Source organism: Centroberyx gerrardi, chromosome 3, assembly GCF_048128805.1.
Source record: "Centroberyx gerrardi isolate f3 chromosome 3, fCenGer3.hap1.cur.20231027, whole genome shotgun sequence".
Taxonomy (NCBI): domain Eukaryota; kingdom Metazoa; phylum Chordata; class Actinopteri; order Beryciformes; family Berycidae; genus Centroberyx; species Centroberyx gerrardi.
In genome coordinates, this window is record NC_135999.1 from 8,419,478 (window position 1) to 8,442,307 (window position 22,830).

At 44.5% G+C, this 22,830-nt stretch overlaps 1 protein-coding gene across 1 annotated transcript in view; it reads left to right on the forward strand.

Annotated features, from left to right (window-relative positions):
* Nucleotides 1–21,242, forward strand: part of pcdh7a (protocadherin 7a) — a 35,219-nt gene extending 13,977 nt beyond the window's left edge. Inside the window, exons 6-7 of the mRNA XM_078282700.1 lie at nt 14,901–15,102; nt 16,967–21,242. Coding sequence (XP_078138826.1) covers nt 14,901–15,102; nt 16,967–17,505 — 741 coding nt within the window. The 3' untranslated portion in view covers nt 17,506–21,242. The remainder of the gene's footprint in view (nt 1–14,900; nt 15,103–16,966) is intronic.
* Nucleotides 21,243–22,830: the final 1,588 nt, after the last annotated feature.

Sequence of the window (22,830 nt, forward strand, 5' to 3'; positions counted from 1 at the left end):
TGTTTGGAAGTCCCCCCGTCTGTCTTGGCTGTTTACCCCACTAGATAATACAGACAGGCTGTTTAGCTGATAATGTTACAGTGTTAACAACTGCCCCCCCTCCACCCCTCCACCCCTCCACCTTCAGCCTTTGTTTCAAGCTCTCCGCAAAATGGCAAGAATGTGGGAATGTCATCGCCACACACACACTCAGACAAGCCGAGGCACGGACGCTCGCCAGACGCCGCCAGACGTATGGGCTTAAACCGAAACACGCTTGTGTGTGTGTACATAATAGGGCATAATTGCACACACTCACACGTGTGTTACACCTTTTCCACCGCGAGCAAACTTAACTCTGATAAAGAATATGATGACACATGAGCGACGAGGAAAGTTTCCCGGCTCTTACATCAGTTTCGTCTTTCATTCCCCGCGGATCGAATCACACACACATGCCCGGGCACACTCTGTCTCTCGGAATCACACGCATACACAGAGGCTTACAAGCGCACTGTCTCTTAACTCTGTGTCACACAGTACACACACACACACACACACACACGCACACACTCCGGCACACACAAAGACCTACATAGCAAGCCCCTCGCTGAGATGCTTCCTTTTATTTGCTTCGTGCAGACTCTGCTCGGCATTGTACAGCCCTGAATTCAGCTCATCTGCCTTCCAGCATTACCGTAATGGCTGTCTGTGGGTTGAGCAATTTTACCCAATATTGCCAAACAAAAGATCTCTTACTAGCGCTAGACAGCGCTTCTAGACGGCTTAGTAGCCCAGTGACTGGTTTTATTCTCCACCACAAAAGGAATCTTCAGTGCATTAAGTGGTATTGAGCTGGGTTGGGTTGGGTTGAGTTGAATCGACTTGAATTGACGTGAATTGAAGCTGTAGCTCCCGCCGTGTTCCTCGGCGGTGGATGCCGCCGGTATGAGCTCAGTGGGCAGTGTGAGTGAATTTGATTGTATTGAGTGGATCGACGTTAACATCATTAGCTTCGTCTTGGTAGACTAGATAGACTAGTAGACTTAGCTTATTAGCTTGCAGGCACTGTCTGCTGTCTGTACTCACTCGGTTACTGCTCTGCAATTCATCTAATAAAAAAGCATCCCTTCCAATCTGCCCCCCCCCCCCCCCCCCCCTCCTCTCCCATGTCTGTCTCTCTTTCTCTGTCTCTATCAACTCCCCCCCCCCCCCAGCCCCCCTCCCCCCCCCCATCCTCCGTCTGTCCTCTCTCTGATTGATCTCTCTGTTCTCCCTAAGTGGTTTCATCTCACTTCATCACTCCCCCATCTGGATCCATCTTTCCAAAACGTATTTTTTGAATGGTTCCAAAGTTCTTTTTTTTTTTTTTTTTTTTTTTAATATCTCTTAACAGCTTCTTTAAATATTTTAAATGGCTTTTAACATCTCTCTCTCTCTCTCACACACAGTTTTAGACTTTGATTTACGTCAGAGCTTAAATCGTTGCTTTGGATTTTTCTGATTGAATAAAAAAATAATAAAATTAAGTACGCTACCAAGGAACAGGCCTTAGGTGTGAATATCTATACTATGCGATATGGTTAATGCTTTTTTGCTACTGGGGAATCGGAGCACAGTTTTCGCCGGATATCAGCTTTTTAGATCTTGCATGAGTGTGAAAGACTGGCCCTGGTAGCGCTGAAGTCCAAAGCCAATGTTTTTGCCCCAGGCTAAGTGTAGCCATCTGTTTTAGAATTGTTGGTGGAAAAGAGATGAATCGGAAGATCAAGATGAAGATAGAGGGAGAGAGAGACAGACAAGAAAGAAGAAGAAGAAGAAGAAGAAGAAGAGAGAGAGAGAGGGGAGAAAAGAGATGAGAAGAATTCCTGGCCAGTACATAGCCAGGAATTGGCATAGCTTAGAAACACGGGGGTGGAGGGTTGGGGGGGGGGGGGGGGGGGGGGGGGGGTAGAGAGGTGAGGTTAGGGTTAGGAGAGCTGGGTAGGGAGACGGAGGGAGAGAAGACGATTGGGAGAAGAGGCGCTGCTTCAGAGAGGGGTAGAGAGAGAGGCAAAGATAGAAAATGAAAATGCAGGTATTGCCTGTGGGTGAGAAGCTGACGGAGAGAGCGTGGAAAGGGAGGGATGGAAGGAAAAAGAGACAGAAATGAGGTATATGGGTCCAGGGTTAGAAGAAGAGAGAGGAGAGGGAGGGAGCTTCACTCTGCGGGTAGAGCCAGCTCAGAGTCTTCGGGCTATTTTGGGGTGTGTGTGTGTTTGTGTGTGTGCGTGTGTGTGTGTGTGTGTGTGTGTGTGTGTGCGCGCGAGCGTGTAGATGTGTGTGTGTTTGGGAGTATGTGAGAGAGAGCATTCTACCTGCCCTATCTAAGTTACATAAATCTGAGTGGGCAGGCCTCTGCCTGCAGCGATGCTCCATATCATACCACTGACCCAAGTCTCTCTCTATGTGTGTGTGTGTGTGTGTGTGTGTGTGTGTGTTTATGATTGTGTGTGTGAGTGTGAGTGTGCCTTGATCCTTTCTCATCCCCACTTGCCTGTGCATGTCAGGAACAGACCAGATAAGAGACGGCCACCTACGCACACTCACTCACACACACACACACATACACACACACACACCTGTGTGTGTAGAGCTGAACTAGATATAAGAACTTGCCGGTCAAGCCATTAGAGAGAAATGCCCCTGGCGCCTTCAAACGGAAGCATTAAAATAGGTTTGACCTGCTCGACACAAACACTTACAGACTACATAATCACACACACACACACACATACCACTTTAAACTCTTTCAGCAGACATTACGAATAAATACATGTATTTATTCCACTACATCCATAATATGTAAGCTGACCATCCTATACGATTTTCCACGCTTTTACATACACACACCCTAAATGGCATTTTTACACACTAAGAGCAAATTGAACTCAACTGTACTACACTGTTCTTTGAACCAGCTGGCCTGCTGCTAATACAACACAGTAATTGCCACTGCATTACAGTAGAACTGGTACTTAAGGGGTCAACACAGCACAGGTACAAGTCAGACCTGCATTGTTAAGCCGGCTTTAGAGAAACTTTGTGTTCTCCTCTCTCTCACACACACACGCACACACACACACACACACACACACACACACATATCATGAAGATGGGAACTAACAGCACTTGAGAAAAAAGAAGAAAAAAACAACAACAAAAACACAGTGTTACTGAAAATTACTCAAATTCACAGGCATGCACACAAACTTGCACACAAGCACACACGCAAAATTGAAATCAAAGTCATGCAAATCAATCTGCCAATTAGGGCCCCAAACAGGTTTCCATGGGGATGAAATGGCAACCTCTAATTGGCTGGATAAAAGAATGCTCACATCTGAGCCGACAACCTGAGAAGGCTTGGAAAATATACGCATCCCTGTGCACATGCATACACAGACACACACACACGCACACACACACACACACACGCACACACTTTGTAAGTAGGGGATCACAGACAATTTATGCATGGGTGGGGGAGTCACACACAGTATCACCGGTAAGATGAGAAGCAAGGATAGAGTGTGTTGACGCAGATATGGTGTATGGTCACGCACACGCACACACACGCGCACACACACACACACACACATGCTCACTGACCGGTCAGTCTCTTTTAAACTCGTGAATAAAGCTTTGGTCGCGGTGTCGTGTTAACATGAAAGCTTTCATGGCTGTTAAAAAGAGCAGGCTTTGATTAGAATTCGATGTGTGAGTGTGTTTCTTAATGCCGGCCTTTGCTGACGATGGCCCTTTTAAATCCTGCAGAGCCGTTGCAGGGAGCCTTCCGTCAAAAACATGTTGAATCAACGATTTCACCTCAACATGTTCCCCATGGATTTTTCTTTTTTTCCCTTTTTTTTTTATGAATTTTCCAAGAGGCAGAAGTCACGCATGCACACCGCGCTTGGCCACTTTTCAAGCAGATCTCAACCATAAACCGGCAGCATAGTTTCAAGGGTGATCAAACATTCAGTTTAAAATTATCGACTAAACTACTAATTGGATATCAAAGAAACTGGTGTTGTTTTCATGTGCAGAGTTGAGTCGCTGCTGCAGGAAAATGGCTCTGCGTGACTTTTAAAAAGCAGTGTTAGTGTTACACGCCGTGATCATTATGAATGGTTTAATAATTAATTCCCTACTCCCATAAGGGACTTTATGTAGAATGTGTGAGTCTAAGATCTAGATTGTTAGGCAAGCATTTTATACACAGAGAGCTTCTACTTGTGTATAGACATACGTTAATGTATGTGTACCTATAAAGATTTTGAAGTTTCAGCTTTTCAATAGATAGGGTAAACACATACACACACTACAGACAGTATATACATTAGTATGCTAGAGCAGTGGTGCTCGACCCTTTGGGCCCACAGGACATAAAAGCGAAGAAATGTCTCCTCATGATCCCTCAACATGGGCTCACACTTGTGAACTGTCCCCACCAACAAAGATTTTCCTTTTTCAGGATATATATATTCCAAATGATAGTTTGTCTGAGGAAGCTTGGTGGAAATATTAAGTATTAAGAAATATAAACTCCTTAGATTGTAAACATGTGAACACATTCCTTAAATCCTGACATCCATGAAGACCCACTATTGGGCTACAATATCTGCTGAAGTAGGCATGCATTAGTATAGATTAGTACAGTATACATTTAAATATTATAATGTGTGCAGAATATAGTTTTGGTATGCTACAAACATTATGTTTTCAGCCGTGGCTTAACTGTTTTACCGCAGTGGCTGTGGAACAATTTGCATTTTTAAACATTTCTTTTTTTCAATGCAAGGAGTCGCATAATAATCAGCCTGACTCTCTCCAACAAAGGCTCAGCTCTCTGAAACTCGGCTGGATATGACTTCAGTGAAGTCATTTCTTAACCCTAACGCTGTACTATTATTTGCAAAGGGGATGGTGAAAATGCAGCCAATGTGTGTGCTTGAAGTGTGGTGTGAGGTTATCGATGGGGAAGGGTTGGATTCTCCCCTGCTTTCTCATTAACTCTCCTTCCTTCCGCTCAATGGCCCGACTCTGCACTCGGTCTCTGGTGTATCGAACAGCATATGCACACACACACACACACACACACACACACACGCGAGAAGTCTGTTTGCATACCAAAAGCATACTTCATAGCTCAAAGAAAATGAAAGCCATATTAATTATACAGTCTGTGTGCGCACATGCACACACATGCACACACATGCACACACATGCACACACGGATGCTCGCGCACACACAGAAAGAGAGTGAGGGAGCAGTTGTTTTATGTTTTTCCTCTGCGTCAAAGGAGACAGAGAGTGTGAGAATGATTGAGTCTCTCTGCGTCAGGGAGAGAGGGAATGAGAAATAGCGCAGAGGGAAGAGAGAGAAAGAGTGCACTGTCTTCCCTCTTTAGCGTGTGTGTGTGTGTGCGTGCGTGCGTGTCGTCTACCCAGTATAACGCCCCCTCTGTGTCCCCGAGCCACTCTCTGTCACTCACACACACTGAGACTATTGTCAAGACATCGGGCGAGGCGCCCCAAGACATTTCTGTGCCACTGTGTCTGTCACAGGGGTGATAGGGCTGAAATGGGGTCCGCACACACACACACACACAAACACACACACATTCACATTCACAAATATCCAATAGACAGACATATTATCTCACTCACACACACCGCTCAACCACTTTGGGTCATATGTGTATGTAGGTGGGTGAGTTAATGCGGTCCGTTCCTGGAGCATGAGTGCAGAGTGTGTGTGTGTATGTGTGTGTGTGTGTGTGTGTGTGTGTGTGTGGCAAGGGGTATCTGTCATATGTGTGTGTTTGTTTGCATCTGACAGCGCATTAGGCAGAGCTATCTTTAACCTTGTAAAATGAGTGACACTGATTCTAAACTGACAGGATGGATTTCAGTTTGTTGTGGTGCGCCGCCGTGTCAGCCTCTGTCAGCTCAGCCCGTCTGCCCATTTTACAAAAGACAGGAGCACGACAAAGGAGAAAGAGTAAGCGAGAGAGAAAAAGAGACAAGGAGAAAATGAGGGAGATACAGAGCAAGTTGGGTGGTGATGTGAAAAATCAAAAAACGAATTGGAACATTGGAGGAGAAAGACCAGCGTGGGATAAAAGAATGGGATGAATGTATCTATATACAGAAAGTGTATCAACACGGAGGAGAAAGTGTACGGGGTGTGGAGAGCGAGAAAAAGTGGGGGAGGGGAGGGGAGGCGGGGTGGAGGGGGGGTGGAGGAGGGATAGAGACCTTGCTCTTGTCTCCGGATGTCTCTGAGGTCCTTTATTGACTCTGTCTATTGTTCACAGCAGCACTGCTAATCACTCTCAACAGGGAGGTTGTGCGTGTGTGTGTGTGTGTGTGTGCTGTGTTGTGTTGTGTCTGCATGCGTGTGTGTGGGTGTGTGCCTGCCTGCCTCTGTGCCCGCCTGTGTGTTAGAGTAAGTATCTTTAGCCTCATCCTTACTTTTAGCCTTTTATACACTGGCCCCTCACAGTGAATCCATTGTCCAGTCTCCTCTGGTCAACCTTAATGGACAATAGCAGTGGGTGGGAAAAGCCTGTTCCTAACACGCATACTATTAGTCTAATGTTCCACTCACACACACACACCGACCAGAATGGGCAGTAAATGCCATCTAAATAGCAGGCATACATATGTATGGTCTCTCTTACTCACGCACACACACAGAAGGGTGGTTGTACAGCCACCATCCTGTTTGCGTCTTTCTTAACAATGACTGCTGTCATGGATATTATAAGAGATGACTGTTTTAGGGGGTTGGCAGTAGAAAGTAATGAATATCACGAGCGTACACACACACACACACACACACACACACACACAAACGCTCACACAAACAAAGGAGCTAATCATCTAGTCATGGGCATTTGTCCGGTAAGCCTCGCTGTACATTTCAGCCTTATCAGCTTTTGTTTCTGTTTTGTTTTTCACCCCTATAGGCAGCGACCATTTGCACAAAAGGATAAACATTTCAAAGGCGCAACGCTGTGAATAGAGTCAGTGATTTTCAATGTGTATCTGCAGGGTGGAGAGCCCAGATGGAGACAGGGAGAATGCTCAATGCCAGAGTGGACAGCTTGATGATAACAAAGCTGTGGTGGATGGCAATGCAGTAGCCCCACATACGGTGAAGCATTCTCTCTCTCTCTCTCTCTCTCTCTCTCTGTCCCCCTTTCTCTTCCTCTCTCTGTCTCTCCCTCGCCCACACCAACACACACATACTGCACACAAGCAACTACAAACACCCCGCACACTTACAGTAACTAGTTAGCGTTATGATAATGAGCAGTGGCCGCAGAGTTAGGACTTAATTGCTCCCAGAAAGAGAAAATGATTCACGAGCAGCTAGCGTCAGCAGATTACATACATACATCGTACGGTACGAAAACTGTTTACTGGGACTGTAGACGTAATAGCCGGCGTGTCCGGTAGTTCCTGCGGTGGCCACATGGGGGCAGACTGCAGACTGCAGCAGTGTGAGGAGGAGAGAGAGAGAGAGAGAGAGAGAGAGGGACCGCAGCGTGCCGATCAGATGACCTCGCTGCTGCAGTTAATGTTCTCTGGCGCTCAGACACAAGGCTAAGGCTCTCCCTCATACCGCGGGGCTGCTGTACTACAAGCTATGGGGTGTGTGTGTCTGTGTTTGAGTGTGTGTGTGTGTGTGTGTGTGTGTGTGCAGGAGGGGGACAATGGGGGGAGGGGTGGAGGAGAAGGTGTTTGTGTGAGGGTGAGAGAGAGAGCGAGAGAGAGAGCATGCCTGACACAGAGAGTAGTTACATGTTACTAAGGAAGTAGTCATTTTCTCTTTCTTTTTCTTTCTTTCTTTCTTTCTTTCTTTCTTTCTTTCTCTTTGTCTTGCTGTCTCTCTCTCTTTTCTCTTTGTCTTACTCTCTCTCCCTCCTCTCACCAACGCCCCCCCCACACTCTTTTTTGCCCCCTCTCTCTGCTGCCGCACTTGCCCCCCCCTTTCCCTCTTCCTCATGCCCCCTCTCCCTCCCTCTCTCCTCTCTCCCTCGCTCCCTCTCTTTCTCTCTCTCTGCAGTGCAGCACAGTGATTATCATTCCTCTCACAGAGTCAGGCCTGATAGTCAGATACTGCTGAGCACCCTTCTACATCACCTGCTTCTAGAGGGAGCCATGGAGAGAGAGAGAGACTGAGAGAGAGAGAGAGAGAGAGAGAGAGAGGGAAGGAGGAGGAGGATGGGAGGAGAGAGAGAGCGGTGGAGTGAAAAGAAAGGGGTGTGAAAGGGGGAGAGAGAAAGCAGAGAAAGGGAAAATAAGAGAGAGAGGGGTGAATGAGAGACTGAGCGCGAGGGAAGAGAGGGAAGAGAGAAATATGGGAGGGAAAAAAAACAGGGGGAAGAGGAGAGGAGAAGCATAGGGTAGGGAGGATTGCTTTTACTGCAGAGGTGGTCCCACTGCAACATACACGCTGCATAGTTATGAGTGTGTGTGTGTGTGTGTGTGCGCGCGTGTGCATTTGTGTGTGTGTGTGTTCAAGTGCAAGTAAGCAGGTGTGCCGAGTGTGTGTTTTACAGTATGTGCACAGTTGTGTGTTTGTGTGTGTGTGTGTGTGTGTGTGTGTGTGTGTGTGTGTGTGTGTGTGTGTGCAGTTACAAGGTGCCTTGGCTCATCACCATCCGTCAGTCAGACAGCTGAAGAAATTCCATTCAGATTGCTTCAGCCCTCCCTAAGCTGAGTTTCAACCTGCCTGCTACTCCAAACTCTGCTCTCCAAACCATTTTCTGCATTCTACAAATACCACAACAGTCAACCTTCTCTCCGCTCACAGCACCATCCTTTCACTCCTCATTTTCTAATTTCCCACCGTCTGCGGTTATACGCATTCTCGCCCGTCGCCCGCTCTGGTTGCAAATGCCGATTAGCAGCAGCCTTCTTCTCGGCCCCGTCTTTCATCCGTTTCTTTTTTTTCATTCATCTGTTTATGGCTCGTCTCCCTTCATCGTCTGTCTCTTTCTCTCCCTCTCCTACTTGTCTTTACCTGCCTGCTTGACCTAATGGGTGCAACGTGTAAACAGGATGTCTGCACTTTTCGACGTAGCCTCAGGACACCACATTCCTCCTCCGCTGCGCACCTCGCACATTACGGTACGAGGTCTAGACTGCAGTTTTAGATCAGGCCTATATTTAGATAACCCGTGTAAATTTATCATCGTCAAATGAATTGTTAACACCTCTGTCCTGTTCCACAGCCCCTGTGAGATGCTTTCTGTCAGCATATTTCACTGTTTCTCCTCCTTGCTGCCTTTGATGCGTAACTTAGCAGTCAACAGCAAAAGGGTTCAAAGATTTCCCAGCAAATGTAACCCAAGAACTAAGAAATTTGACCAATTGACTTGAGTTTTCTGTTTCAGTTTAGTGTAGTTTTGTTTTATTTATTGGCCTTATCAGTACAGGGATGAAATATAGAAGTGATATGATAAAAAATACAGTGATGAAGTACGATGCTAAATAATACAGAAAGAAGAGATGAAATTCGCCAATTTTTGTAGGTGAGATAAAAAACACCCAAGGTGCTCATTAAAACATTTCACCCATTTCACACCCGAGGTGCTTAAAAAATGTTCAGCTCAAAAAGAATAAATAAATAGAAAAAAAACAACAAAAAGTCAAAATGGCACACTAAAGCAACTGGATAACAGAATCTAAATGGCAACAAAAACAACATGGTGGAAAATGGTAAAACAATAAAATGGCAAGGAAAAGTCAAAAACAAAATACATTAAAAGCAGGAAGTGAAACCATGTGAACAATGGAGCCTACAAAGCTCTTTCACTTTTAATATACTGATTGGATAATCATGTGTATTGATCCATGTGTTATTTATTACACACATAGCGTCTTCACATTGCAGTCTAATCGTGGAAAGTGGAAGCATCCGTGCTTTATAATTGGTCAATAATTGGTATAGAACGGCAGTCAATATGAAGGCATTGTTTTTCAATAGTATTCGACTGTTAATAAAAATACACTTATTGAGTTTGGTTACTCACTCCCGACTCATGCTGCACTCACCCACAGATGAGCCCAGTGCCATACACACATCTGTCGGCTGCATTAACGCAACATGATTTCCAAACAGAGGCAGAACAAGAGAGCAGAAGCAAAGGTCATTTTGACTGATCAGCATTCTAGATATGAAGTCTCGACTGTACCCATGTGGTGTCAACAGAGGCATATTAGTTTTCATAGTGTGTTGCGGTACAGCAGCGGAATAACATATCACCTTACATATTCTGTTCCGTTATGGCTATAATATGCGGAAGACTGACATTTTATCAGGTCATCTAACTCTTGGCTAGTAAATAGGATATCATATTAGGAAAAACACAATGCTCTAACATAATTTCATGATAGAAATAGTAGGGTTAGACCGATATACCGGCAGACCGATTTTGACCTTTCATTAAATATCGGCCAGTCAGTGTCATCCGCGGCCGATATGTTGGAGTTTTTTAATTCTTTCATTAAAAACACAGTGTATACCAGGGTTTCCCCTACTATCAAATAGGTGGGGTGGGTCACTCTGCCTTAAAGAGCTGCTAAGCCACCAAAAGAATTCCATTAGTATGGGTTTAAATGAGTTTTACTGTCCCATGATGGTCGGAATGCTGTTTCAGAGGCTTTTCCACCGTGACCAGAATAAAAGTTAGGGGAAAACACTGAATACTTGGAATTTTTTGGCATGAAAATAATCAAATTTAAAGACTCTATTGGCCTTAAAAAAGCCATATCAGTCAAACTCCAATAAATAGTATCATGTTATGGCACTGATAATTAAATACCGTACCATTAATTTTGTCCGTATTTATTATACTGAATGTTGATTGTAAAGTATGTCATATTGGTCATATTGGTATATCTAGAATGGGATATACAGCACAGGTCTATATACTGTAGTCAGCTATGGATTATGCATGACATGCTCACTCTGCTTGCATGCAAAGCGACTTACAGTTTAGTGCTTGAATGAACAAATGTGTGGCCATAGTGGGAGTTTAACCTCCAACCTCAGCATTGTTATAACCAAAACACCAATTATGTGCTGAAAATGAAATAAATAACTTAGCATAATGTCTATGTAGCAAACTAATAAATAATAAAATCAACTCTCCCCCTGTACCTAGATGTTGTCAAACATAAATGAGAATGAGCAGAGAGCCAAGGGGAAATGTGGCTCTAGTCCTACAACCATATTTGTAGTTTTGGTTTATGCATAAGCCGCATCCTGTCAATTCATTATGCAGACGGGAGTGTAGCAGGGCATAGGCAAACACACACACATACACACACTCTCACCTACATGTGCACGCACACACATACACAGACAAATACACGTGCGGAGGACACACACTCAGATGTTATGCAGATGCCGCACATTCACACACAAGCACACGCACACGTGTGTTGAATATGCAGACACATGTAACGAGGAGAGAGGGAGACTGTTAATTAACTAGAGCTCGTTAATTCTCTTTGAACCGACAGCGAGGAGGTTTACACACTAATTACCTTGATGACTGAGCCGACCTGCGTGCGCACGCGCGTGCACACACACACACACACATCCTCACTCGCACTAACACGTACGCACTCAAACACATATTCACACACAGGCTGACACAACACATTCTGCAGGCTTTCAAAGTCTCACACTCATACGCAGTCAGAAAACACAAACATGCAGGTGTGAAGTCTCTTTTACACACACACAGACACACACACACACGCACACATTGCAACAAGCTCATGTCATGAAATGAAAGCTATATTGGGAGCAGTTCTACAGCTCCTTCAGAGCTGTAGGATTCAGATGGTTAAGTCTATTCTGAGTTCAGACCTATCATGCTGCTATTTGATTCACACAGATCTGCCAGAAATAACTTCAAACTAACTCCCATACTGTATCGAGACACTCATATGCTCATACAATCTACTTGCAACACACACACACACACACGCACGCACACACACACACACACACACACACAGTTACAACCCACTCATACACACTCAGTGCTGTGCAGATGACTGAAGCTCCCATGTCAGTATTGAACTGTAATGGCCCGTGTCAGATTAAGGGGAAGGTTTTTTATGTCCTCCGTCAAACTCAATTAATATTCCATCAGGCATGAATTCATAGGCCACACTGGCCCTCAGCCAAGTCAGCTGTGTGTGTGTGAGTGTGTGTGTGTATGTATGTGTGTGCGTGCATGTGCATTGACACACAGCACATAGTTGAGCTAATGTGTCCTTTATTGCAACAGCTCAGCCAAATAATAGAAAGCACACACACTGTACACACACACACACACACACAAACATACTTTGTGCTTTGTGAGTCAGGTTGGAAAACATCAAGGGAGCTTGGGTAGAGAGAGAGTTTTTTTTAGAGAAAGGCAAAAGCCGGTAATGCAGAAAGAAAAGAGAAAGAGAGATAGAGTTACAGTAAGGTATGAGCCAAGAAGACAGAGAAGCTAAAAGCTAAAAAAAAAAAAAAAAAAAAAAAAACAGACCGGGCTGACAACAGTTGAGGTGCAGGTGGAAGAATAAAGATTTGAATGGGTAAGAGCAGCAGAAGTATAAGTATAAGTATATATACATATAATGAGTGGCCAAAAATATAGCCAATTTGGGGGGAAGAGTGAAGCTTTTGAAGAACCAAAAAAAGACATGGAGAGATAGGGAGCGAGAGGGGAAGGGGGGGATGTGTAGAGTGCAAAAGAAGCAGAAGTTAACGATCAAAAGATGCCCAAACATAACATGAGTTTGTCAAGTTTGTCAATGAGCAAAAGACAGAGAGAGAGAGATGGAGAAGACGGAGGACGAGAGAGGAGAGGAGGAAGGGGGTTAGAGTGTAGAGGAGTTATGGGTCAATAAAGCCTGCTGTGGGGAAGAGGAGAGGGACTCATAACGAGGTCAAGGACACATCATCGATCGCCACATCATAAAGCTGACTGGCAAAGAGAAAAAGAGGGGGGGGGAGCGAGAGAGCAGCGGGGGTGGCGGGAGGAAAACGGGGGGGGAATGAGGGAAAGAGAGAAGGGGGGAGAGATGCCGCGCGGCTGTGGAGGCGAGGGTGGAAAAAGACGGGGGAGAAGGAGGGGTGGAAGCGGGTAGAGTAGAAAATAAAATTACCAGAAAGAGAGAATGAAAGAGGGGGGAGAGCTACGGACAGAAAGAGGGTTAGAGGGAAATTGAATTAGATGGAATCACGGCTGAACGGATGAATTCTGTAATAGAACACACAGAGGGTAACTGGCACCAGTCCTCCAATAGTGGTAACTCACTCCCTGTCTGTCAATCAGCTCCCACCCTAAGGCAGAGGCTGGATTCCCGCATTCATCTGGTAATCCTAACCCCTCAATTCTCCACACCTCTCTCTCTCTCTCTCTCTTTCACTCTTCCACCCTCTCTTTCACTTTCCCCTCGTTCTCTTGCTCCTGTCTAAACGCTAAATGACTGGCGATGAGGGCGCACGGTCACCGCTTCATCTAAACTCTAAAAATACACTCCTCCCCGTGGAAAGGGTTAAGCTGAGGAGACCGAGACGCCGAGAACTGCTACTTTTTCATTAGACTGCATTATCTGACTCTCTCTTCCTCTGTCTCGCTTGCGCTCGTCGCCCGTGATGTCGGTGTCACTTTCTCCTTCGGTCTCTCTCTCGTCCCGCTTTCATCTGAACCTTGTCGAGAACCGGTGGAGAAACAAGCGTTGCGTTCAGTTCCCCCTCCGCCTAATTAATTTTGCTGTGTTCCCTCTCCGCTTTCGTCTTGCATGTTCATTAGGTGAAATGTTCAAATGTTCCTTCTCTCTTGGTGTTTGGAAGAAAGGGAAGAATTGGCGCAGCTCGGGCTTTTATCCCCGCCGTCCGTCAATTTCCCCCTAGATTATCCTAAGGCGACGTTCGGAGCTGAAGTTTTTCCGCCCTAATCTGCGCTTTTCCCTCTGTTCCCTCACTTCCTCTCTATAGGACGCCTGTTTCAAGGGAGATCTAAATTGGCAGGGTTGTAATTTTGTGAGCAGATAAATGAGTGTGAGTAGAGATAGGAGGGGTGTTGTATAGAAATGGGCTTCCTGGCGCAGAGTGATCCCTCCAGGCCTTGACGCAGTCATTTAACTCTCTCTGATATTCTCTCAGCATGGACTTATTACAGTCTTTTTCCTCCCCAAAGTGGAAACTAGTCTGCTAACTAGACCGTGGTGATTTGTACACGGAGAACTCAGGCAGGTCGCGAAGCTCAATTTGATTGAATGACGTTATTTGTTACGTGAGTTTAAACAGTCGCCACACTGCAGGATCACTAGATTTGTCACTGGTGGTAGACGGCCCATTGGTGTGTGTACACAGTGATGGGGCAGCCTACGGTTGGAAACCACATGGTTATATTTCAAGCTTTTGCAACCCAAATGGAAGGCTTAACACACTTCACCAAGTGAAATAGAGCACAAAGTAGGTGGTTTTTAGGGTGTACTATATTACCCAGCTGCTACCACTGGGCCCCATTCCAGATGAAAAATAAGTGTCTCCAGGCAGGCCACGGGTTTTCCAACAGTAGCTGTGTGTAAACATCCGCTATGTCCAGAAGCATTAATCTAAACCGAGATTAAAACCCAACCAAAAACTTTGAAAGACCGCTGTGATTGGTAGATGGCTATTACCCTGCGTTGTAGCAGCTAAGCCCATAATCAAGGCGAACATGAACAGATAATCTCGATATGTCTTTGCGGACCCCTGCCCACCAGCCTAATCCCCAGATTTAGAATCTCAGATTAGGAATCCTGGATGATTAATCCCATATTGTGGATGTTGTTCCCTGCAGGGGACCCTTCGCCGGGTGACCTTCTCAGTAGTCAGCCAGCCCCAGGACGGCGGTTGCTATGACAGTGGCCTGGAGGACTCGGAGACGCCGAGCAGCAAGAGTTCATCAGGGCCACGGCTGGGGGCCCTGCCGTTACCGGAGGAAGGCTATGAACGGACCACACCGGAGGGCAGTGTGGGGGAGGAGGAGCATGTGGAGAATGGTAAGGACACACACACGTGCACGCACGCAAGCACACGCACACACACACACACACACACACATACACACAAATTAAAGTGAACAGCCAATAAAATTCACATAAATCCAATGAATTGAAAGTGAACTCACAGAAAAGCGATGTCAGGAGGCTCCAAAATACATGCGCTTACATATTTTGTTCCTCAAGGCTGTATGTATACTGTGAAAGGGTGACACGTGTTGTTTACACACACAGGCACACACTCACACGCGCACACACACACACACGGTTACACTGAGACCCTGGCAACAAGAGCCCTCATTGATATTTTTCATGTGCTTTAGGCAGAGCTTTCTCTCCTGATGTGATAGGAGTGTGGTTTCTAGAATTGAGCAATTACTGTGTGTGTCTTTATGTGCGTGTGTGTGTGTGTGTGTGTGCGTGTAGGTGTGTGCGTGTGCATGTCTATGTGTGTATGTATGCGTATGCGCACATGTGTGTGTTTGTGTGCGTGTGTCATGTGATGTGCTTTTGAATACTAGCAAATGGGTGAAGGTATGTTGTGTCAGTGCTGTACACCTGGCCTTGGCTTCATTGTGCTGAAGCCCAATCAGCGGCCAAATCTTCCCTTTGTGACTCACTTCTCAAGGATGGAGATGGAGGCAAAAAGCAAATAATTTTTTCCTTTCTTTTTTCTTTTCTTGTTTTTTTTTTTTTCTTCTTCTCTGTATAAGGCCATGTCAGAGCTGGAGCGTCAGCGGTCAGTCGTCATCAAGGTCACCGCGTCCTTGGTGACTGACTGTACTTCTGTGGCTGGAAATCTTCTTCCAGTAAAGGGCCGAAGTGTTTGTCATGGTCAAATGGAGAGGACTTAAAGAGAGAATTCATTGTTATAATCATTTGTGTAATTGTTTGTTTGGTTACAAATGTGAATCTGGTGCTGGTGTGTGTAGGCAACAAAATTAGAATCAGTTTTCAGAATGTGGATCCTTTTGAATGCTTCAAAAATACGAAGCTGAATTTAGATTGTGAGTAGATTTTTTTCAGCTGCTCAGGAGATGTGGATAGAATGTATTAGTCGATACCTTTATATCTAGTTACATACATATAACACTCGCACCCTTCCTCAAATCTCTATTTTCTCTCTTTATTGTTAACTTTTAATTCATCTCTGTCCTATAAACACACACACATAACATGGCACCTGCTGTAAGTGCATCGTCCGTTTTTGCAAATGACAGGAAAGCCACATATACCTCATCTATCATCATCATCATCATCATCATAATTCTTGCATCCACTTTCCACAGTGTCAATATTATTTTGTAAAAGATTGGTTTACATAAAGAATCATCATTGACCTTTGACACTTGACCCTGTAAGACATCAGCATCTGGTCTCTGGTGGCCTCACTAACCTCTAGCTCCAACACCCAGGGGATGTAATGGGGCCAGTGTGGAACTTCATCCCTTCCTTGCATGTGAAGATCCTTAGAAATATGTCATTCAAAGATATGATAATTATCTTATCTTTGACCTCGTTAGTCATTTGGTTTGACCTCACCTCACCTTTCACCTTTCATCTAATGCTGACCACTGCTGGGATTTGTAGGAAACATTTGTGTGATTTCACTGAAATCAGCAATTTCTGATCCATTTTGCTCTAACAGCACTTTGCCTGTCTCTCTTGCTCCCTTCAAATTTCATCTTTTCCTTTACAATCTTTATCCCCCATCTTTACCCAACATTCATCTCATCTCCCCTGTCGTACTCTTTCACCCCTCTGCTCTCTCTTCCTACTTCTTTGCCCCCTTATCGCCATCCTTCAATCCAACTTTCTTTCTCCTTTCTTTGTCCTACACTCTTTTCTCTCTCTCTCTGTCCAGATGCCAGACAGTTGCCAGACGTAGCTCTGACAGGAAAGTGTACCAGGGAGTGTGATGAGTTTGGCCACTCGGACACTTGCTGGATGCCCGTTCGCCCGTCACCTCGCCAGCGCCAGCGCCACGGCAGCGACCCCCCGCGGCTCTCCACCTTCGCGCCGGGAGACGACAACAACAATCTCCGTGGTAATGACCAAGAGAGCGACAGCGAGAGCGCCGGCAGCGCAGGGAGCTCCGAGCCCGGGGTGGTCGTCGGCGGAGGAGGTCAGAGGTTACCCTTAGCCAACGGGGATCCTCTCGGCACCCTGGGGAGCGGAGACCGCAACAGGAACATGGGCGACCACAACCGTAACCTTCTGAACCGGAAGATGACCTCGGCATCCTATGACACGTTTAGCAGCGCAGGCTTTGGGAGGCGCCAACAAGAAGAGGATGGAGGGGAAGGCCAGAACCCGCCCGAGGTCATACCACTGACGCGGACAGGAGGGGACTACAAGACCACGTCCTGCCTCACGTTGTCACGCCGCGAGGTCTACCTGTGACGGCCCTGCGATGGAGCGACCCGCCCCACCGCTCCCTTTTCACAGAAGGAGGGATCGGTCCGTGCTGGGTTAAGACTTTACTGGCAAGAGTATGCAGACGTCAAGAGAGTGCGCAAGGCCTTTAAACCTGTGAAGATGTGAAAACGTCAGAAAAGACGTTTTCCAAAAGTCATATATCAAATTGGAACTTTTGGATTCTGACTAATATTTATAGGAACTTAAACTTACGCGAGTGATGGATCAACTCTTGGGAGCGCTCAGACCAGGAGTACTTTCTAACCTGAAGTCTTTTTATAGCTACTAGTGAAGGTTGCCCATGGGCAAAGATCCTCTTATGTCGATGTGGAGGAGGACAACTTCATCTCCTCATCTTTTTACCTGAATCCAATGCATGCCTGACCTCCTGCCATAGGGGGATCTGTGTGAAGAAAAGAGAGATGGAGGATGACTAAATGCTGATGCCATAAACGCCTCAGCACAAATGAAAACTTTCACTGAGGTTACAGCAAGCATGATTTGGACTCAGCTGGTGAACCAGATGCTGAAAAACCGTTGTGGTCTTATCCAGTCAAAATGGATGAAAAGAAGTGACGGGTCATTGATTGAGTTATTTGGATCTAATTCATACCAATCAAACTCTAATGCCTAATCAACACTATAGTAACACGAGACAAGGATATTAACCAATCAAACTGCAACATGAAACTGCAAAGACTGTGAGAATCTAAGTCATAAACAGAATATCAAAGTACCAACAAATATGGCCCCTGTACAATAACAAAGAAGGAAAAAAAACACACTGATCTCCAAAATCAGGCGTTTTTTCCTAAAAATACATAGTGGAATCAAGAGGAAAAAAAAAGACTTTTTTACAGTAATCAACTGTAACCATTCGGAATACAAGGTCCTCATACGTTGTCAGTAGTGCCACAGTATTCCAGCGTGTGTGAAAAAATAATGTGTTGATCTTTTTGCCTTCTCACCCAGTCTGTATGTACTGTATATATGTGTGTACTGGAAAAAATGGCAGTGTTATCGCTCAACTGCTGTCTACCGTTGCAGAGCACGCTAAGGTGCTGATTTCATTGCTCGCCTACAGTATTCTAACAGATGCATCCAGTGTTCATGTATCATAAATGTTCCTTCACACACACACACACACACACACACACACACACAAGCATGTAAACACAACTCATACAGTGCATTTACAGATCATGAACATACATACGGCCACACAGTTTATGACATGATTTAGTGGCCATGTAACATAAAGTATATAATAACTTGCATTACCATATATACAGAAACATTAAACACACACACACACACATACACATACACACACAGTGCACATAAAGCACATTAAAACATAAGTACAAACAGAAACCCACATACAGTACAGATATGCGCAACTTCATATGCACTATGTGTGTATGTGCTCTTAATCATAATTTTAACATATTGCCTCTCATAGAACTAGCTGTAGCATTTTGCCTGCTCCCTCCAGCCAGTATTTAAACATGAAATGTATTTAAATAATTATTCATCTTTCTGACTGCTATGTGGGGTTACATTAAAGGGAATTTCGATGACATCTATGTAATGATAGACATTTTCGGAATATGAAATATTCCACATACTGTAAGTAGGACTCATAGAAAAACCAAATTTCTGTACAAAAAAAAAACAAAAACAAAAAAGGACTCTGCATGAAAGAAAGATAATGCTAAATTGGTTTTTTTTTTTAAACCACACGCCTTTTTGGATACTACGCCTATTTGGATACATGTGTACTGTATGTGTGTGCTCATGGGGAAAGGGAGATAATGATGGGAGCGAGGGAGTCGGCTTCAGTGGTTCAAATTGTTCCTGCTTTATCAGGGAGAGAGGATAGGGTAACCTTGGGCCTTTCTTTCAGTTTCCAGTGCCTGGATTTGGCACGAAGGGTGCCGCAGGCTGAAAAAAGAACACAATGTAGTGGGAGCGTAGAATTCTGTTGCTATCCTTTTCACCATACAGTGCCGACCTGAACACGCCCATACTGCTGTGCTGGCCCACACAGATAACAGACTCCTTCTTCACATTTGTCCTTCCCAGCAGCTACAGTATGACTCCAGACACACTCTGCTGCACTGGGCTGGAGGGTGGGTGTGGATCCAGGCCAGCACATCTTAATTCCCATCATCAGTGTGTGGTTCAGTGGTGTGATAGGGATAATAGGGTTAGGTCGTCCCAGTAGTCTTAATGAGTTTCCTTTCTCCTCTCCTCCTCCCTTGATCTGCACTGATCTCATTAAGGTCTGGATAGGGGAATGTAACACTGCTGAAAATTGCCAGTGAGTGTGCTTCTTCATTTGCCTGGTTCTTACGGATCAGATGAGGAGGAGGAGACATGCCTGTTAAGGAAGCACTGTAATTTAGGTCATAGATCCTTGTAGAGCATAGAGTCTAGAGCCTATAGAGTTAGCCAGCAACTGTTGCGTTTAGTACACACCAACACTCAGGTAAGATGTGCCACAATGTTTAACCTACTAACTAACTACCCTGTGGCTTTTCTACATGGCCACACACACATCCACACACTGTTGCTGCTTCTCTCTCGCTTCACACAAACACAGTGGTATTGTGGTGACCAGGAGTTGGGTGTACCATGACCCCTCCATTCATTATAGCCAGTGGTAATTCGGGTGATAAGTGGGTGTACCCTATGGCGTGGATATACTGTGTATACCCTCAACTACACTTTTTTGTGCCCAGCACTCTTTGTCTTGGTTTGGCCCACTGATCCACTCCCAAAGCCCCCATTAACCCTACAAAGCCCCAACATGGCTGTTGACTGAGCTCTGTTACTGGTGGACTGTGCTGAGGATGTACCAAACTCAAGGCCCGACATACTGAGTTATTCTATTCATGGAGCGCTGTAGTTGAAATCTAGCGTGAGATCAAAGGGATTGGTCAAACGATCACAACACAGGGTCTGTACACTGAGAGACAGACACACACACACACTCTTAGTCATTAGTCTTAGTTTGTAGGATAGGTGTGTCTCAATCCCTTGACTCCAGAGAGGTCCTGAAGAACTGAGGCCAGTTCGTAAGTTTTGTGAGAGAGAGACTCTTGATACAGCCCTGCCTCTTCAAAGTGGCAGATATTTCTTCAGACTGCTGTTTTATGGCAGTTCCATTATGGCACCTTTCAAACCCTCAGATGGACTTGGGGGAACCTGCTGTACATGAATCTGTGTGGGTATGTATCTTTTTTTTATACTGCACGTTTAAACAAGAATATGTTTCAGTCTACTGCAAAACAGAGAGGGGAGACAGAGAAAGAAGAGTGTAACGTCTGCGATCTATCATCCACTAGTCAAGACATTTTTAAAAACGGACACTTCAAGGGACATCAAGTACTTGTCGTCCCCCTCCTGCTGTTACCATTATAGCCATGTACAGATAAAACTATGCTGTAGAACAGAGAACTGGGAAACCATAACAGACAATGGCATGCTTAAGGTCTTCAATTCTGCACTTAAAAAGAAAATGAAAAAAACTTTTATTTTTATTTTCTCTTCTTTGTTTTCTTTTCTTGTGGGGCTGGCTGTGTTTTTGCTGCTCCCTTCCTGTAATTACTTAATGAACTAATTGCATTTGCTATGACGAGGAAGAAGGGGAGTTGTCGACGAATGGTTTGGTATGAAGATGAATCATGTAAAAGTTTGACTTTGACATTAAAAACTTCAAACACTCTTGTGTCAGTATGTCTTTTCTATCTATTTTGTCATTCCCTGTCTCTTAGCGCTCACACAGTAGACACTATGTTATACAACTTTTTCCCATTACACAACACTCCAGCATTTAGGGCACATACAACAACAAAGTATTCAGTATCAAGCATTCATCAATATCAGTTTCAGATGACCAGTTATCAGACAGCCAGTCCACGCACATCAACCACTTTAAGACAAAATCAGTTGTGATGCTCACCTATTCACAACAGCATTTTCACACCATTTCTAGTATCTAAAATGATCCACCCACAGAACTAAAATCCTCCCATTTGACAGGTTGACACCCTGATCACTCTTAATGTAATTAGTAACTTGGTTATGTTAATTGTCACCTGGTTAACCCCAGTATTGACTAGAATGTCACTATAAATACCTCTGTTTACTACCTCTAAAATGCGCCACAATCCATCAATTCTATCTTTAAAAAGTAAATTAGAAGTGGATCCTGCAATAAGAAAACTTAAAAAATGTAGGTGATTCAGAGTTAGACTTATCACAAAATGGTTCTGAGGTATTAACTACTGCCAAGATTAGTGTGAAGGACTCTAAATGTCAAAAGTCATGCAATCCTCATTTCATTGTCTCTAGCATCCAACACTGACACCATGTGGACATAACTTAGTATTGCTTCATTTTTATTGTTCCAAATGTTCATTCTGTACCATTATGTATATTATTTTGAGCTGTTTTCTCATGATCCAGTTACTATATCTTATCATTAGTCTAAAGATTCACCTTAATTGAACTAAAGTAAATTATCAGCAGATACAAATACTGTATATGTTTCCAAAATGCTGCGCAACACCTACATTAACTTGCATGTTCAGTATAACAGCCATTTAGTTTAAGCCCACAGCAGGAAGACATGGCGGCCAGTATAGTTTATAGCTCAGCATGTGCTGAGGCCTGGCTAAGATTCGGCTGTAATGAAATACAATGTGACACAATCTGGAAAATCATTATTTATGGGTCTGAGAGAGCTCTAGTCATATTTAAAATTTTAAGGAAGAGTAAAATCAGATCTAAAAAATGGATAATGGATGGATAATATGCTTAGGTGTGAATCAGAGAGTAAAAATGAAGAAGTTGTGGCTTGTTGAATGCCTCGCTGAATGTTGCTATGCATACTATTAAACATTTTACAAGGCTTTTCAGACGCTCTCAGTAGAAGTCTATGGTAGCCATGCATTTAATGTAGAACAAAACTTTAACATCAACCCCTATCAGACCACCAGCACAAATACTATAAACAAACAAATTTTAATACTTCATACTTCTCCATACTTCACATGGCTTTTAGCATCAAAATAACACTATCGTAAAATCTACATGACACTATTTTTACATAAGACCAGGCAGCTGACATGCACTTTGTACAAATGTGTACAGCATCGGTTAATGCTGCCAATCATTTTCCAAACTAATACGACTCAATATTCAGATCACAGGTAGAGGGCGCAATGAATTAAGCTGTTTGAGAGAAGACTTGAATCTTAAGTAATCTGCCCAGTGGAGGCAACATGTTTAAAATACAGGAGA